Below are 20,076 nucleotides of genomic sequence, written 5' to 3' on the forward strand. Positions count from 1 at the left end.
ATTTTCCAAAATAATGTCAAATAATATTACTGTATGTATAGTAAACATGATTAACTAATTGTTTTGGGATACATTTAAGTATTTTCAAAATTCTAGTAATAATTTGAAATGACGTTAAGCCTTGGCTATAAGCGAACCGGGGTGAAGCGATTTCGCACGTGTGAACCAAGAATTATCGTCGGCGGTCAAAACTGGCATACAAACCGACCTAAACTTGGTTTTAGGCTCTAGTGTGAACGTGGCTTAGGAGAGCTTACACAATGTAGCTTGGCGGGAAAATAAAGACTACCAACGACGGAGGGCAGACAAACGCTAGGCAAAAGTTAACAAAATGAAGTTAAAATATTTCAGGGTGACCACTGAAAAACCCCAAAATATTTATAGGAATATAGAAAATTCAACAGTCGATTTATAGGAGAATATAGGAGTATTTTCTTTGATAATATAGGAACATATACGAGTATTATCTTTGATAATAAAATTTGAATTTGTTTTAATATAAAAGGAACTTCTTTTAAGCAGACGACGATATTCTTAATTACGTTCAGTGCAGTTCTTTGGAGAAGCAGTTTTCACTTTATCAAAGGGATTTAGTACATTGAGCGCCATCTGTGTTACGAAAAAACCGCGCGAAATACAAAATAATATCTAATTATAGGAAAAATGGTTAAATTATAGAAAAATATAGGAAAAATGGTTAAATTATAGAAAAATATAGGAAAAATGGTTAAATTATAGAAAAATATAGGAAAAATGGTTAAATTATAGAAAAATATAGGAAAAATGGTTAAATTATAGAAAAATATAGGAAAAATGGTTAAATTATAGAGAAATAAAGGAAAGCATTGAAATATAGGAAAAATTATAAAATATAGGAAGAATGGTCACCCTGATATTTGATAATTAGCTCCTATGTTTTGCTTAATTGATTTGGTTGCATTTGCCATTAATGCATTAATGGTAATATAAACACAAGAGGGGGGCCTCATTCACCGTAGCGCGCATGACGCCCGGCTCATTTCGACACGAAGAAAACCACGAACTGCGCAGTCGCCTAACACGTCACAAGATGTCGAGTTGTCGCTCCGTTGCAGACATCCTCATCTCCCTCCCTCTCTCAGCAGCTTGTGACGTTAAGAGCGGGTTTCATCCCACCCCTTACGTTTCCCCCAAAACCCGGAGGCCGACGAATCCCAGTGATACTGCCTTTTTGCGCTATAAGGCATTTTTACGAATATACGAATAAAGGTACAATCCCGCGTAAAGCAACTATCAGAATAAGGCTTAACATAGGGTAGTTCAATCCTCTTATAAACAAGTCAGCTAAGTCGTAATATAAGTTTAACACAGACAAGCTGAAAATTAATAACCAATAAGGTAAGCCAGGGACTCATTTAAGTCCTGGTAAGCTTTCAAAAAAACTGATATTGGAACCGCGAGGTCCTTTAACTTTTCATAAGAAAGTAAGTGTAAAATATGGCAACGCCACAGTTTTTGAACTACATGGCTTAGCGGAATCTATATGCAGCCAAAACCGACCCCAAAATTAGGGTCTAGTAAAAATTAACCCAATTTTTAGTAATTTCGCGGGCCCACTTACGCAGAGTTCGTAAAATGTAAGTAAAAGTTCGCCGAAAAAAACTTAAAAACGTGCCCATGCATATTATATCTTTTCACACGGTTGGGAAACTATTTAATTTTTGGCTTAAATTTGATATCTACGAAAAATGTACGCTGGGGTTGTTGGTTACTTTGTCGGTCAAATGTGGAAAGGGTGGAAAATATGTCGGACGAATCCCTGGCGACTACTTGTTTGTCGCCATTGGCGCCTGTCTGTCTCTTTTGCCACGATTAAAAATGGCAGGATGCGATGAGAACGGGATCTTACGGCTCCAGTCGGCCGGCTAGACAACGCTTATGATTTTTTAAATCAAATGATTCGACCCGAGCGGAGGTTTAGCGTGAAAGCAAACGACCACAGTGTGACAATTCCCATCAAAACACGTTGTCGGATAAAATCCCACGTTTGAATTTCCCACTTTTAGGTAGTTAAAGCGTTTAACTGTGTGGACAAGTGACTTTGCGCGAAATAAAACGGTGGGAACAAATGGGGGAGCTTAATATTTAGCGTCACTTCCGTTAAGATTTACTTTTATTTGTACATATTTTACCCTGTATAGTTATTAAAAAATATATTACTTCCATCTCCCCAAAGTGGTTTTTTAACGCTTTTGGGTAATTCAATGTTCTCCAATTAAAAATAGCTTTCCTATTATCAGAAATACATGTATTTCTGCTATTATAAACCATTTTTTTTTAATAACAACAGTGAAACATCAAAAGTTAATATTTACTTTTGGTAACATTAAATACCACCACATTACTTATTCATTTAATTTAACGTTCTTCAATTAAATATAGCTTTCCTTTTACAAACAATTATTCATATCAGTGTAACATTAAATGCTGCTACACATTGCATTGCATCACGTGACATTTTTGGTCTGATAATAAAAGTTGCATCAATAAAAGACTACATCTTATTAAATTCAAAAAGCAAATACCAAATTTAGTTTCTAAAAGCAATTATGATCCGTAGATTCTAAAAATTGTTCCGGTTTTAGTGTTTAGAACGTTATCTAGTCTTTGGTTAATTTAAATTCTGTTTCTTCGCGGAAGAGTTTGGGTGTTTTTAAGCGAGTTTAAATTGAGCTTTGCCCCACCATTAAGTATTTATACACTCAGTGTATTTTGACTTCTAATAGCATTTTCATTCTGGGTTCATATCAAACTAGATTTCCTCTGAATTGCCTTCAGAATATGATTATACTCTTAAACTTAGCTAATGTTCAACTCAATGCTTTGTATTAATTCTATCAGATAATAAATGCTAAGACGCACAGTGTATTTTCACTGGAAAGCTTGGTTTTACCACGAAGCTATCATCCCAAAGCTACAACTGATGACAATGATAGTTATATGTTATTTAGATAATTATCATGTGAATATGTGTAGGGAATCAAGTAAGAGGCTGAATCATTTACAAGGCAAAAAATATTTGCCACATGATTTCTAACATAACTGGATTGGTAAGCTAAATCGCTTTTCCCTTACTTGTTGGCTACGAATTTTACCATTACATAATTTTATTTATTAATAAAAATAATATTCTTACTAACGTTTTATATTTGATTAGTGATATTCATATTGCATGGTTATTAATGATTAATAACACATACAAGTGTTAACCCTAGGCGCGCTTGGTTACTTTACGGACTAAATTGTACATATGATTTACAAATGCTTACTTGATTCGCTGGCAGTGTGAAGAAATTATTTAATATTAAATGATAATTAAAAATTTCGAATCGTATACACGATTTAAGGCAACTATTTAAATACAAAACATTGAAAAACGATAAATATTTCTGAAGACTTGGAAACCTATACGGTACACTGTCGTCTGCTCGATTCTCTAGTTCTTTTTAGAGCACGTATCGCCATCTCTGTTTATATTCTGAAAAGAAATAAACTATTATCGGGAAATAAACTATTTGCTAGAAATATATATATCTCGTAAAAGTGATATATTATACACTTCTGCTATATATAGTTATTTCTACGAAGTTTTATCCGGACTCACTGTGAGTGCTCCTATTCTATAAACATTCGCACTTAATATCGATACGTCCTACCATTTGGACATCGACCTCGACATTTTTCATAGATTTACGCCAAAAGTAAAACAACCGAAGTTATCAGACTTGCTATAGAGTAATGGCAGTGTTAAGTCACACGATGTCACCCATGCTTTTTCCTATTCATAAAAAATTCGCGCCCACAATGGCGGCCATGGCCAAAGCTACGGAGTGCTACTACTCTATACTCCCCATGTTGAAGGCGTTTTCCTTATAAAGTTACATTTTGACCTTGAATTTATAATTTTTCGCGCTCCTAGGCCGAAGAAGAAACTATTTTGTTTTCATGAAACCATTTTTTATACATAGAAATAGCTATACCCCCAATTCCCAAGTCCAATTTATATCGTCAAAAGACGGGGATGGAAATTAGCTCTTATTTGACTCGATTTTCTCATCAATTTCATAAGGAAAACGCCCTTCGATTCTGATCGCTATTTCGATAACACGGTTCATTTACTTCTGTTTACGCTCACTCGTATTCTCAAAATTTAATTTACTGAGTTTTCGGATTTCGAAATTGAAAACTCGAATTAAATTGTAAATACTTAGATTGGCTATGTTTACCAACGGAACTAATCAATGCTCGGGACGATTCGCAGGTGTAGATGAACGTTATTTTAGAAAACTTCGCTGAAATTGGTGATTCGAAACGGAAACAAATAGGATCTTCTAGCGTTTTATAATATCCTCAAAAATCAGTAGCGGCGCCAGCAACAGGCCGGGGTAGGCTTGGGCCTACTTGAAATTTTGATAGGGGCCTCCAAAAGTCGTCTTAAGGGGCCTCCAAAATTTAATATATGAGCCTCCAAATTATTTCATATCAGAAAATTCTGTAATTTGTTTGCGAAATAATTTATTTATTTATTTATTAATTTTTCAATATTCAATGCGAGACTGCGAGTGATTCGCTTAACGACACTGCTGTTTTTATTCCTTTCAGATGTACGAGTAACTTTTCTTTGACACTAGTTTATTTTTTAGTTTTAATTTTTGGCGAGCGATACTATATCCAAATTGTATCTTTAATTTTATCTTTACAAATAAATGGTTCTTAAACTTACTTTACTTACAAGGAGGCGACCCGTGCTGATAATCACGGATTTGGTTAAAACTCGGGTATAATGTACACCTCCATGTAACTTGAAAAACCTGCAAGGGAAAAGTTGCGACGGGCTTTCGTTATGCCATGGTAACCGAAAACGTTTTTGACAACATGATTTGGGATTATTTCCAAAGAAAATAACATTGGAATCTGAAGGATTTTAAGGGTCCCCCAATTGACCAAATTGCATTTAAACTTAATTAAATTTTTAAAATCAATTTAAATGTATTTTTAGCGTTTTTGAAATTTAAAAAAAAATTAAAGGTTTCACAGGGCCCTTAAAATCCTTCAGATTTCCATGTTATTTTCAATGGGAAAATTCCAAATCATGTTGTCAAAAACGTTTTCTTTTGCCATGACAAAACGAAAGCCCGTCGCAACTTTTCCCTTGCAGGTTTTTCAAGTTACAAGGAGGTGTACATTATACCCGAGTTTGAACAAAATCGGTGATTATCACCATTCATTTTCGTTAAGTTGTAAGTTCTGATGTAAGGGATGTACGTGCGAAGTACCGAAGGAACGAATGTAAATTTGATAGAAATAAGTAAATAACCACTCATTTGTTAAGTGTTATTGGTTCTAATTTTTTCGTCGCGTACCCATTTTACCCAAAAATTGCACCACTTGCTTAAAAAAAAATTAAATAATCCACGTGGACGTATTTGAAAAAATTTTGGTGGGGGGGGCCTCCATAATTTTGGGGAAACCAAAATTTTTGGCCTACCTCCCCAAAAATCCTGGTGCCGCTACTGGCAAAATAACAAGAGTGAGGTATATAGCCACGGTTTGTAGATTCTATAAACCGTGATATAGCGGAGGCCACGAGGCCTTCACGCCAAGCACACAGCATGGAAATTGGAATATCAATATAAACAAAACCAACAATGAAAAACAGATGAATCAATGTTTATAATTTGAAAAGTTTACGGAATCGCATGTTGCAATATGATACAGATCACGCCAAGCACACAGCATGGAAATTGGAATATCAATATAAACAAAACCAACAATGAAAAACAGATGAATCAATGTTTATAATTTGAAAAGTTTACGGAATCGCATGTTGCAATATGATACAGGTTGCGGCGATGACGTCAAAGAAGGAGTAAATCGGTTTTGTCGTCTGCTAGCCAGAATTTATCTGGCGCAGTGTTGGAAATAAGGCGGTGGCGTCGGTCAATGTCCAGTTTATTTTGGGTTATGACCAGTAAATTAAATAGAATCTGGGGGGGGGGGGGGGGTTCACCATTGAGTTGTTAATAAATAGAGGTACAACTAAATCTGGCTGGCGCGGGACCAATTTCTTTCAATAAGGAAACTTTATCAACTTTATCGTTCTACCGTGGCGGCATCTGTCTCTGGTGGTGGCCACTATATGGCAATTGAATTTTTGAGCGAATCTGACGCGAAATTGAAATGTATGATTTATCGTAACAAACAAACCTTTGAAAATGTTTAAAAATAATTTTAATCTGTCAACACGATCCTTTTTAACACAAGTTACGGTGAGTTAGCTAATAATTATTTATTTTTAGCCATATATCTTTACAAAATATAGATGGCGCTACCGCCTAATTATAAAGATGAATTTCGTACAGTCTTCTCAGAACAGATCCCGCGTAACCATGGCAACCGAAATCGTAATTGTAATTCTAGCAGTATTATTCCTAATTCAACGGGGGTTCACTGGTCATAATGGCCAGTTTATTTTTAATTAAAAGTATAATTCTACACCGAAAAGAGAAAACGATAAAAATGTTGCGCTCTCAGTTTCTCACAGCCAAAGAAATCGCGAATTTTGACTCCTAAATTGAGCGTATTTCGTGGCATCTGGCAGTAATGCAATTTGACGTTCTTCTGCTACAATCACTCAGATTCGTCGAACTAAATGCGAAACATCTAGATCAATCATTAATAATATGTTTAAGAAAAAACTCATTATAGTTCCTAATCGCTATTAAAAATTCACTTTCAAGGGTAAAATAAATAACTTTTCTTGGCGGCAACGAATCCCCACTAAAGCGTCTTGTTTCCACCTGGTAACCAAGGACAGTAGATACAGGGACGAGAAAGTGTATTGGCGGCCTCTGTTGAAAAATATCACCTAAAACGACCTAAATGCAAGGAGCACGGCCAACTTTGATCACGCGCTGTTCGCGCTACAACGGCCAACACATTCGTCGAAATTCCGCGAGCAAGGATTTTCCCCCTATAAACTGTACTATAACGTGTAGAAGTTCAGCGCCACGCTCGGTTGTTATATTGGTTTCAATGTAAAAGCAATTCTAAAAATAATAATCCGCTAGGGGCGCTCACGTCATACACATCTTTTGCTCATAGGTTAACACAGGAACGTCAACGAATGAGATGGCCGCTGTAGCGCGAGAGATCAAAGTTGGCCGTGCCAGGAGAGTTAGTTGTAAACAAAAAAAAGGCGGTCACGTAATTTTAGCAGTTCTTGACGAGGCTTATTTTTTTTACGCTCGTAGTTTTATTTTTAATTTAACATCAAAATGGTAAAAACTAACTATAATAGTACTGTCCATGGTGAACCACGTCATAACAATGGCCGCGGTTTGTTTAAATCTGCCTCCCCGTGAATATGAAGACGTTTAAAAATCGAAATTGTTTTTCCTTCTTTCTCGTACCTGTATCTACTGCCCTTGTGGTAACCATAGATATAGGAAACGTAGATAAAGGTCTAGATAAAATATTTCAAAGGGAGTGAATACGGAGGTGACAGCTAGCAGAAACGCGTTATTTCTTCAGGCTATCCTTATAAGGCGCTATCTATCGGTAAGAAAGCTCGTGCTATCGTCGCGAGAGCCATTGTCTTATTCTTAAAAATTATACTAAAAGTCACCAACAGATGGTGTCTAAAGACTACGGCCTGCGGAAAGGTCAAGCACTTAGTACTAAAATGCTAAGAGAGCTCGCGCTCTTGGTCACGTGCCTTCCTCGGTGTCTGCTAGGTGTCAATTCCGTATTTTATATTAGGCTTAGACGCCCCGAAATTTATCTAGACCTTTATATACATTTCTTATATCTATGGTGGTAACCAAGTATCGCGTTGATCAATTCCATGTTTTGCCTGAGGCCCATCAGGCGCGGACTGACCAGGGCGGCTAACCGGCTATCGCCGGTCAAATCGGGCTCAACTCAAATTGGGGGCCAAAGAGGAAATATTTTGCATTTATGGGAAAGGGGTCCTACACGATTGCATAGCCGGTGGGGCCAACTACTAGCCAGTCCGTAGATCACCGATCGCCCTAGGTGCTAAGTGGGCTGCTGCACAGTGCCTCATAATATGAAGGAGCAGGACTCGCCGGGCGTCCTTGGACCTCAGCTGCTCCTTCAGGCCCTATAATTTGGGGCCTCAAAGTCTCTTAACACAGGGCCTCTAGTTTTTGTTAAAATCTAGCTTAATGAGAGATTTGTCTTAAGGTACAAAGAACGAAACATTGTTAAAGAAACAACAATTTATTTAACGCCAAAGTTTTTTTGTATAAACAACCAATTACTAGCAAAATGAACTAGTGTTCAACACCACTTCACTTGAGATGGTATCAAATATTTTTTTTAAACACTGACAGTTTTTCGTGCATTATGGTACAAATTTATACTTTGGAACAAGGCGATTGTTTAAGTGAAATTAACATAATGATGAAAAATTAAATACGGAAATCTTAATAATCGAATATTAAAAAAATGTGTTTTGGCGATAGTGTATTCCAAAATATACACTGTCTACAGCATTCTTGGAATTTAAGTACATAGTGCCTCGGAAATTTAATGTGAATTTTAAATGTTAAAAACTAATTTGAAAGAAAAAAACACACACGCTTCCATTCATAAAAACAACATCTTTCATCAACATTATGAACATGGCCATTCAAATCAATAGTCTGTCCCAACCAGAAATAAAAATACAAGAAGGATCTAGCTAAAGTGCAAATTTTTGACCTATTTGATCTAAACAGTTTATATTTTACATAATTTCCTAAAAACATGTTGTACTAGTAACTAGCCTGAATTATTATATTTAAAAAGACTGGCATTTAAAAAATCCTAACATAACTTATATTTTCAACGTAACCAATATTTTAGGGTGGTTGAAAATAACTGTACAACAAAATTACAAGACTATTTAAAGATCTCTCCTATTAAAAAAAAAGATTACAAGGATACCTTAAATATACGTCAAATTTAACTTTAGAGATCCCACTTTAAAATAGGATTTAGAAAAGACTATTTTCATTTAGAAAGGTTTTTGCAGCGCGTTAATAGAATAATGGGAGTTTGTCACAGATTTAAGGCACACAAATTTCTCGACGGCGCCGCCATCTACAAGTAACAGACAAATAGACGGCGCCGCCATCTAGCGCAGAAACTTTCGGAGATAAAAAATGGCACAAGAGGATTAAACAAAAGGTTAAGAGGGATGTAAAACACAAATTTTCTAGCTTGTTTTTTTCAATTATCGACAAAGCTAATTTTAAACACATTTTAAAAAAAAATGAAAGGTTCGTTGTTGATTTTATTTTGTAATCAAAAAAAAGCCTAACTAAATTTAGGCTAAAAATTAAGACACTGCGCGACTGACGAATTAAAACATTCTTGATAAAAAGAAAGACTTAAGGTTGGGCGATTAATATCTTGACAAAAATAACTTAGAGGGTTACCCACCCCGCAGCGTCATTTTTGATTTAAAAGTTGTTTTATAGCAGGGCTGCCAGGGGGTCCTCCAATTGTAATATTAAAATCGACAAGGCAGTGTTTAAAGGGGTGATCTTAAAAAATGTTCAATTTTTTTCGCTGTTTTTTTAATTTTTTTTTTTAAAAAAGGGCTCACCCGTCGAAGAGAGCTTAAAAAGGTCCTTTTTAGTTTTTGTTCATATTATAAAAAGAGGAAGGTGTGGTTTAAGGTCGGACTAGAGTGCAATTGAAGATCCTAGCTGAAACAGTATTGTAATACAGCTGGCATAGAGCAGCGTTATTGTCGAAGGTCATCTCGGCTACCTTGAACTCTGGGTTGATCGAAACCTGAAATTTAAAAGATTAAGATGCAAGTGTTAATGAAATTTCAGAAAACAAAATTAGAAAAATTAATATAATAATCAGTTAAGCTAATACCCAAAGGCGATCTTTAATGCCTTTAAATCAGGTGTTACAATGCGAAGGAGGGTGGTGGCAAGCCCTTCAAGCCACGCGAGCCAACAGCTCCCTACACTCACTATCAGAAGTACATAATATATATCTTATGAGATAAGTGTTCAACTTTGTTTCCCGCTATTATTATTCGCTCGAAACATTTTACTGTGGCAAGTTCCCGCTCTACAAAATACGTTTCGAAGGAAAACTAATGTATAATTTACATTTTACATCATAAAGCGGATATCTCCACACTTAATTCAACCGTGATTGAAAAATCTCATTAAAAACTGCGATATATTTACTTCTGATGTTAGCAACATAGTTCACAGGCCAAATTGTCAGTCGCGTTTTTCACCGAGAACTAACAATAGCAAACAGCACTTGTACGACGAAAATTTCATAATTTATCTCCCAAGCTCTGAAGAAATTGAAATGTTTCGACGACATTAAAATGTCGTATTCAAATTCTTCTATCAAAACGGGAGAAATATTTATGGACTCCTAATTTGTAATTTCTTAAGGACTACTGGAACGTACTACAATCTCGGTAGGATACCGCAGCCCCTTCCCACGAGGAAGAAGCTTGCCAAAAAATATTTTTGTTTAGATTCATTTAAAATTTAAATAAGGCCTAACCTCCAGGCATTTAAACCGTTACGAAACGCTTCATTTGTGACAAGAGGAAGTACCTTCGGAATTTTAAATTTATATCTACATAAACGACACCTTTACACCCATACTAAACACACCCATACGACAGCTTCATTTCTCATGTATCGATCTACTGCCAAAAAACTAATTAACATTCAACTTTCACTAATTAAATTTTTTTATCTTTTCGGAAGATAAAAAAATCTGGAAAAGCGGGCCCTAATTATCAATTTTGGATCAAATTTTTCATTTTGTTACAGAAAAGAAATATATAAAAGAAACTTTTTGCAAAATATCCTAAATGTCCGCCAGTCATTTTCCAAAAAATTTATTTCTTTAAAAAATTTCAGGTTTTTTTCTAATAAAGCGAAATTTTGACTGGAAGGGTATCACGTCCCTGGAATATCCGTACCTCTACTTCCGCCATTTTGGCATTAATTCAATACGATGAGTTTTAAAACTAGCACCGTTCGTATATTTATAAATATCACATTTTACAAAGTTGCCTATGCTTTTTTTCTATTGGGAAAACATGATGGATTAAAAAGAGAAGTGTTAAGTTTCCGGTTAAAAATGGAACTCTTATAAATAGAGTATCTCTAAAGAGAGGCTTTGGCCCTCTCGCGGTTTCTAAGAAAACGCCCTTTTTGATCGTAATCAATTACCGCTTATTTATGTTTAAGAAAAGGGGAACCCCTCAAGGACTTGACGGCGCTGAGTTATATTTAGAAAGACAACTCCTCTGTAAATTAATACCCTTAAGATATCGTAGATAAAGAATTTATAATTATAAATATTTAAGGTTAGAACGCGTGTTCGTGAGACAAAAGATACTTCGTGTAGCCCTGAGGAAAACCCCATTTCCGGTTAATGGTGGTTGTTGCCGTTAACACTATCAGTAGGGCCCTTAAGTAATGCTATCTCAAACTAGTTAGCCGTGGACAATCGGCGTGCTACGGAGTGTGCCGATCAAAACAATTCTAAGATTGAAAGTCAAGAACTAACGTTTTTTGGGCGAAACGATTTCACCGAGATAAAAAAACCTATAACGACATTGGTGGTCGCATAGTTTCATTATGTAAATTATGCAAGACAATTTGAATAAATTTTATAGGATTTTTGAAACAACACTGTGGCTAAAGAAGTACTTAAACTTTAAATACTATAAAACTGAATTTTTAATCAATTGATTATACTGTCGACGGATGCTTAAAAAAAGATTTTACCTTGAAAAAGTACAGGCCAGGACTGAGATCAGTAATATCGACCCATTGGCAATCGATATTGTGCAGGTAAGTGTCCGTGCAGCCGACTGTGATTCCCTGGTCCCCGTAATTGGCGCAGACGTACTTCTTGTCAACGCCCGGCGAACAGTAATTGTCCTCCAAACAGAAACTGGCCTTGTGACCTTCGGCCATCTTCTTACCACTCTGGTCGATCACGTCGAAGTGAGCGAATACCTCCATACTGTGGTAGTGCCTAGTATAGAAATGAGAGAACCCCATCGCGGTTGAAGTATCTTATTTTGATATACGAAGAATTCTCAACTTACAAGTGGCACATGTGCCATTGCCAAGCGTGCTTAGGAAGGAATGGTCTGAAATCGGCGGTTCCAATGTTACCAATTCTAGCGGTAAACCTGAGCAGACGTCGCCTCTCGTAATGCCATCCGTAATCGTTCTTGTTGAGTTGATACGCCGAGGTGGCCAAACAGTTTTCTTCCATGGCGCACTGTAAATACACCAATTGGCGGTCTTCGAGATACGCCGACCTCTCAATTTCTTGTTCATCGGGTACTAAATCCGCGATTTCTATAAAATAAAGACGAAGGTAATCTTTAATCAACTGTCCAACCAATCCAATTGAAGACCTAAGCCGAGTGATTCGTACCTCTTGTGCACATGACTCCGGCAACGTTCTCGTTTTGTCCGGGGCAAAAGATTTGTCCAATACGGTCGTGAAGACAGTCTGCAATGTTGCGCTCGTGACCCGTACATTTGACTCCGCTGAGAACCATGTCGGTGTGGTCACCACCGAAGAAGGAGCTCTGGACGGGTGATTGAGCGTAGCCGAGACCCAGTTGACGACAGACGACCATGGATTCCAGCATACCCCATCCGTCACCGCAGAGGAGTCCCCATCCGTGATCGGCGATCTTTACCTCCACGCGACCTTCGAGTTCGGTGCGACCGCCGGCTAAACGGATCGTAATGTCGTGATCGGTCAAAAGCTAAGAGCGAAAATAAAAATAAAAACTATATAGAAAAATCCTTAACACTGAAGAATTACGGCGAGAAACTGCTTTTGAGGTACCAAAAAACCCTATTTCGAAACACAAGGAAGTTAAATTCTTTCTAATCCCGGAACCAAAAACTTTAGCCCACACAGTCAAATGATGACGTGCAGATGTGCTCTGAAAGGCAAATTCCCTCCATTTCAAAGGGACGAAAGAAAACAAGATGGCACAGCCACAATAGTAGCCCCTTCCTCCTATCACTCTTGATTTTACCCCTTTGATTAAAAACCTCGGCTCTGCACTTACATTCCCGGGGACCTATACGGAGCTATAGCTTCCACTGTATTATTCATCACCACCACCGCATACATCAGGAGCAAAAATAACAGTTTCTTTCCTCATTACTAGAGGAAGAGCCTAAAAATCGGAACATTTGGAAGTCCACTAGTCATAACTATAATAACAGCGTTCCCTTTCCCAAATTACAGAAAAGCCGTTATCTGCCCGGATCAAATATCATAGGTTCCCATAAAAATTAAATTTATATCGTGTCGGGCAGAAGGATTGGAATTAAAACCTTTTTCTTTGGTTTTTTTAGAAAGTGCATTCGCTAGTCGTACCCTGATTTTGGTTTTGGCTTTAGGCACGTCACCCACGACTTCGAGGGCCGTCGGCTTGATGGGTGGCTTAGTGGTGCTGTCGCTAGCCAAGCAGACGACCCCGGCAGACTCTCCAGAAGTGCAATCGTGAATTCCCCATCCGTCAAACTGACATTCTTCCAAACGGGCTTCGTTGCCGGTGCAGTACAAGTTGTCCATCCATATTAGACCTGTTTCAATAAGAGAAAATTAACATCAGTAAGATTTGGGCATTTAAAAGCAAATTAAAAATTAAACGCCAATCTAAACAATATTTCCGTTACTACAGTTTTCCCAACAAGAAAAAATATTTTACCGCGTTTAAGAAATAAATCGAAAAATCGTACGCGTTACGACGTGTTTTTAACGTAACTAGCGCCAAGTACCCTAGCTTCTGTTAAACCTGGTGGCAGTAATGTGAAATTCGTTGGTCCACCGTCTACATTTATTCTGTTTACGGTTTTCCACTGGTAGTTGGCTGCTTGCATAGCATGTGTCTTGGAGCGAGCCAACTTCCAGTGAAAGACAGTAAACCGAATAATTATGTAATCTGCCTTTAAATGGAAACTTAATTTCGGTCACAATGGAACACTTTTCCACACTTCAATATAAGTGTTGAATGTCTTAATTCATTTTAAGCCTATTCTAATAATTAAAGAACCGAAAAAGTTGAGGGACACTCAAGATCGTTGTCTTCACCGTACCTAAGGTGCTGAGCCTATTTTAGTAATTTAAGAACTGTACCTCAGTCGCTCTCTGAGGCGGGTGGGCGACCCTGAATATTTCGGATATTCTCACGGATTAAAACGGGCGGAAAGAATATTTCCTGCCTTTAAACAATTGGAAACAAACGCCCACAAAGACGGTAATTGCTTTACCCGCATCCGAATACTGATCGCCCCTTCAATATTACACCTTAAGTTGACGAAATGGCCCATAAGGTGAAAGCGCTAACGAAAACAACGACGATAATAACGACAACGTCATTAAACCAACAGCCCCTTCTTTAAGAAAAAGTCGTTTGAAATTAATATTTTCCATATTTTATGAACAGATCCTAAAAATTGAAGGAGAAAAACTAGCGTTAACATTTAATTGCCGGTAATAAAACCTCCCCGAAACAAGGTCGTTGGGGTCTGCTATTAAAAAAATCTACAATCACCACGTGTCTAAACCAGATAGTATTTAAATGTAGTATTTTAAATGAATTTAAATGTAGTATTTTAACTACTTTCGTCAGAAAACTGGATTTTTATCCTAAAAAGTTTCCTTTTCGCGAAATTTACTCTTTTTGAAATTACATCGGTACGAGGGGTTTCAATAGACACTTGTAAAAGATAAATCAATCGGTTTCGCTCTTATCCTGACCCAGATTCCGTCGCCACTACGGTAGACTGGGTGAGTTTTTTTTAGACTTTTTTCGATACTGAGAAAACCTCAAGGTTAGACCTCTTGACGCTGACTAAAGGGTTAATTTCTAAGGACTACACCGCCGTACCATTAAGATGGGAGGTTTTCTAAACGAAACATCGAAAGAATGTTTCTGAATAAAAATTACATTCCGATAACTAATAATTTATCAAACCATTTTTTTTAAGAAAAACGCGAATTTCCTTGAATTTTTAATTTTTTCGTATTTTTAATTAAGATTTCATTTCAAATGTTTATATTACTAGTTTTTTAAAGTTAATGTAATCTTTGTCAATGAGATGTTTCCTTTAAAAATCCTTGGAAATTAAAATCGACGATTCAGACCGATTTGGAAACCGCGGGTTATAAATTTATACCACTTCTTTCAACTAGAGATAATAAAATTATCAGATTCCATTTGATACAAAGATTTAGAATACAGATTTCTCCTGATTTATAACTACGTTGATTTCGACAGAGTATCAGATTACGAAAGATTTCATACTATCGTATTTTGCGGTTTTTGTATATAAATACAAGATTTCGCAAAATTTACCGTAGCGCGAGATCTCAAAGATTAACACGATTTGAATGGATAAATACCAACATTCAGACAAAACCTAAAATATTTATTAGATTTTCATTTCGCCAAAGTTTCCAATAAATCTCAAAATCCTTGAAAACCAATGTTCGATTTGTCACCAGCGATTAAATTAAATGAACTTGATCAATTTAATCATAAGTTGAAATTAGAACAGTCAATCCAGTGGAGGATACCCACTAAACCCTTCACATCTTAGCTCATTTCGTAGTCATCAAGCCGCGCGCGACACTAAAAACCATGTGTCGGTAATGTTATTCGTTTTAAATTAGACTGAGTTCCGTTCGATGGGAGATAAAAATCCATTTTTCGTCTGCAGCGAATAATTAAATATTGTTTTAAAAACCAAGGACGCATCGTACCAGCACACCCAGAGGTGATTTCAAACTTCGACATTTTTGCGCGCGTTTTGGGCCTCAGACTAAGAACCTTGAAAAAAGTAATTTCCCCTTCTGTTTCTCCGACGCTTGGGAAATATCTGACAAATTACACACCTGTTGTCAGATTTAAAACGGTAATTTAAGAATAATTTCTTCTGTTGATGTTACGAGATGTTTTCACAAAAATAAAACCCCCGAATGGCACATGGACCGCCCACTTCTGTCCTCTTGGTTGTTACTACAAGGGGTAATTACCGAAATTGCGATGTCTTTGTAGCTAATGTCGCGAGTCAAATAATGGTAGTTCTTACACGCTCGATATCACAATAATCGCGTGGCTTTGTGAGAATTAACTGTAAAACAAGAAGTCGCGGGCTTTCCAAGTGGAAATGTGAAATTAAAGGCTTCAAAAGTCGCTTGATGACTTAGGCCTAAGGTGGTGCCTTGGGTATTAGCCTAGCTGATTATTATTATTATTATTATTATTATTATTATTATTATTATTATTATTATTATTATTATTATTATTATTATTATTATTATTATTTAAATTACTTCGTAACCTCGGCTACAGAAATTACACAACTTGGCATTAGTAATTAACGTTAAATTACGAACTCTTGAAAGGAAAGCTTAAGCAAACCCTAGGGCACAATTAAAACTGCATCGAAATCAAATACAACCATAAACAACTGTAATTGAAGTTGAAATTTATAATTGCATAAATTTAGTTCGTATTAAAGAGAAAAAATAATTAGTTATAATTATTACTTTCTTTTTTGAATACGAACTAAGTCTTTAAAAAAACTAGTAACAAGGGGCATATTTGAAATACAAATATAATTTTTTAGTTATCATGCAAATATATATTTTTTAATACCAAAACCTGACTGAGTTCAACTATTTGGCTCGTGTAAGTAGGAAATCAACGAATTGGATAATCGAAAACTAATTGCTACAGTGTTGCCTCAACTATTTGAAAGAAAAGGTTTGGAGCTCTTGGACATTTGTTTGTGACTAGTAAGTAACAACTGGCATTCAATTAATCAGCAATACACGGCCCCCAATAAAACAGTCAAATGAACCACAACTGGGCCTCTAAATTTTAGCTTCAATAGTAAATCCGCCACGGGGGCCCCAACTACAACAACCAATTATCACATTAGAATTAATACCATTCCGAATACACACGCAACCTAGCGAAGTGGTGCAGTCTCTATCAGGGTGGGTGCTGGAGGGTAAGAAAGAGGGGGCACGAACCAGGATTTAAGATCGCGTCTCATACCACGAAAGCTCTAGTTTATAAAATTCCCGTTTCTAAGTGGTACACAACAGAGGCAGCCTGAATGAGCCCAAGTGGCAGTATGGGCCAAGGACGTCGAAACTAGCCACGGGGAAGGACGTTGCCAGAGCGAGGACATAGCGTGGCTACCAACACTTGCACCGAGATGGAATAGATACTAACGTACAAGCGACGGAGATAAAAAAAATCATGAGCCGCCCCGAAATTAATCGACATCCTATTTCGCCCATAGCATTGTCAAGTAGTTTTTTCTCTTGGTCTATATTACTTACTACGTCACCTCGTTGGAATTTTATGTAACAGTAACGTTTAGGTTAATTGACAAGTTAAGCCAAGCCAAATTACAGCTACAGAAAATCTGGGTTTTTTGTTAAGACCAAACACGTATTACTGTTCGAAGTGATCAGAAATGCCTTAACCTCGACGTACATTTTTTACTATACTTTTAACAATTAAGGTCTTATCTTTAATAAAGTCTGTACTTCTGAAGCGTAGACCGAAATTTTTTCAATTGCCGTTTAATAGCGTCGTTCATTAGTGGTCATAAATTTTCATGGCCGATTTATTTCTATCGTCGCCTTAAGCTAATTTATAGAAATTTATCCATTGAATTGTTTTGGCGTTATATCTACAAGATCAGATTGGGCGTTTTTTTAAGCGTATGGTTTTTGCCTGACCACACCCGATTTTAGACGGATTTTTTTTTAGTTGACTGGGCGTATTGACTGTACCCATTTTGGGGTTTCGGATAGTATAGCAGTTGATACCGGAGTAACGTTATATAATGTCTTTACAAGTAGATTATACTAATTCTTTCCGAATTTTATTCAGCCGTTTTGTGAACGATGATAATTTTGTTTATTTAAAAACAGTAGCGAGTGACAAACTTGACAAATTGAAATTCTTATAATACCATTTTATTGAGTACTAACGTAGGATTTCCTCCATTTTCTAAAGTAATAAGCAATTTGTTAGAATAAATTTTGATAGATAAAAATACGTAAATCGCAAATCAAAATAACCTTTTGTTGATACCAAACCTTTCATAAATATTAGCAGGAAATTAAAATTTGAAGTAGAACGAAAATTAACGGAAATTGGATTTCAAAAAGAGCCCTATAAAATAAAAGGAGTTTGTTTTTAAGCAAAAGAACTAACATCTCACGATTTATAATATGTAAAAACAAAACCCCATACAAATACGCAAACAAAGATTTTCGTTTTTCGCTAAATTTAAAATAAAAAAACTAAGCAAAATGATCCAGATACGATTGTAAAAAATGAAAGGGGAACCTCTTTTTTCCTTGTATTACTTTCAAATAAGACCGCTAGGGGGTTCGAGTTCCCCTCCAAATCAGGACGTTTTTCGGGAATAATAATATTGTAGGAAGAAAGTCTGAAACCATTTTACTTTCAGTGCTATAAATACATTTTAATTCTTAGCGTTCCAATGGCGTATTAAAAACCGTAAGCGGAACGAAAAAGATTTAATCTGGCAGCTCGGTAACCTTTTAACCTCTCGAGATACGGAGGCTCACCACCGTAGCGTGTGCTGGATTACTAGAAATTCGGTCAGATCTGATTTTTTCGCTATTTAGCGAGGGGAGAAAAATACTTCGCATTCGTATAAGTAGCTATTTACAAGATAACCTAAATGTGAAAGTTAGAAACTCGCGGTACTAAAATTTTAGTCGGGAAGAGAATCTTTGGGAACTTTCACTTGCTAGTCTGGTGGCCCCGTTAGGGGGCGTTAAAATCGTGTATCTTCTTCCGACGCTTCTCTCGAAGACCTATTTCTTTTTCTTCCAGATTACAGGTTATATAAAATCTTGGGGCCCATCGCGATTGAAATTAGGACAACCTAGCTACGTACCCCAAAGTCCTCGTTTCGGGGATATTTAAAATTGTCTTATTTTTCATAAATTTTCGAATTAAAAATAGACAGAACTACGCGCTGACCAAAATTTATACGACAACTTACACGTTGGGATAAATATATATTTCCCTCGTCCCTAGACTGGAATAATTTTGAGCCCAAAACTGACTATTAATAGAGCTACACAAATACATTTGCTACAAAACAACGTTCATGAATTCGGAAAGGAAAAAAAGGCTTGTCAATAGCTCTTTCTATAAAATAATATATACGCATACATGTATAAAAAGTGTTATATTTTGGAGCGCGCGCTTCCTAATATTTCCCTGTAGAGGGTCGCGTGCGTTTTCGCGCGAGCTCTCTAACTTTAACTGCACGATGAATCCAACGTAATCACGTGACCTCTCGTATTTTATATAAAGAGCTATTAAACTACACACTGTATAAATCTAACACAAATTGGAAATTCTTATCTTTAAGACACGCCATATCACGAGCAATAAGAACAATTTCTCTTACAAAACGAAATGGCGGAAGACTGAAACAGATGTCGCTATAAAACAACACCGAGCGTACCAAAAAACTGGAACTACTTATAAAAAGGTCGTTGTACTCTTGTAAGAAATACACTCTTTAAAAGAATATAAGCCGTCTAGTGTTCATCCCGGTTTTAGTAGTGGACAGTTAATACGCTTCAAGAGCAAATAGAACTGCTCCAATTAGACCTTTTTATAAAAATAAAAATGCTTGCTATGATTACGCTTAATTATTGCACTTTGCTAAAATATTAGATTTTAATTAAATCTTCAATTTAAAGGAATAACACTGAAAAACTAAAATATATTTTTAAACAAATTGATCGCGGCGTAGCACATGTTTTGATAAAATCTCCGTAAACAGGAAAGGCCAGTGTTCTAAGCTAAGCCTTGGAAAGTTTGTTCTTAAAATAGAAATTCGTGAACCTAGTCGACGAACTATTTACTTTTGGCAAAACAAAGCCATTAGCTTCCATAAGACAGTCAAC

The 20,076-nt window shown here is 36.4% G+C and overlaps 2 protein-coding genes across 2 annotated transcripts in view; both read right to left on the reverse strand.

Annotated features, from left to right (window-relative positions):
- Pus10 (Pseudouridine synthase 10) overlaps nucleotides 1–3,440 on the reverse strand; it is a 29,531-nt gene extending 26,091 nt beyond the window's left edge. Inside the window, exon 1 of the mRNA XM_090172308.1 lies at nucleotides 3,309–3,440. Coding sequence (XP_090028434.1) covers nucleotide 3,309 — 1 coding nt within the window. The 5' untranslated portion in view covers nucleotides 3,310–3,440. The remainder of the gene's footprint in view (nucleotides 1–3,308) is intronic.
- A 4,956-nt stretch (nucleotides 3,441–8,396) lies between these two features.
- Loxl2 (Lysyl oxidase-like 2) overlaps nucleotides 8,397–20,076 on the reverse strand; it is a 40,475-nt gene continuing 28,795 nt past the window's right edge. The window contains exons 2-6 of the mRNA XM_090173698.1: nucleotides 13,465–13,673; nucleotides 12,499–12,838; nucleotides 12,161–12,419; nucleotides 11,835–12,087; nucleotides 8,397–9,846 (exon numbers count right to left, since the gene is read on the reverse strand). Of these exons, the coding sequence (XP_090029824.1) occupies nucleotides 9,724–9,846; nucleotides 11,835–12,087; nucleotides 12,161–12,419; nucleotides 12,499–12,838; nucleotides 13,465–13,673 (1,184 nt within the window). The 3' untranslated portion in view covers nucleotides 8,397–9,723. The remainder of the gene's footprint in view (nucleotides 9,847–11,834; nucleotides 12,088–12,160; nucleotides 12,420–12,498; nucleotides 12,839–13,464; nucleotides 13,674–20,076) is intronic.

Source organism: Leiobunum rupestre, chromosome 4 (genome assembly GCF_980474605.1).
Source record: "Leiobunum rupestre chromosome 4, qqLeiRupe1.1.hap1, whole genome shotgun sequence".
NCBI lineage: Eukaryota > Metazoa > Arthropoda > Arachnida > Opiliones > Sclerosomatidae > Leiobunum > Leiobunum rupestre.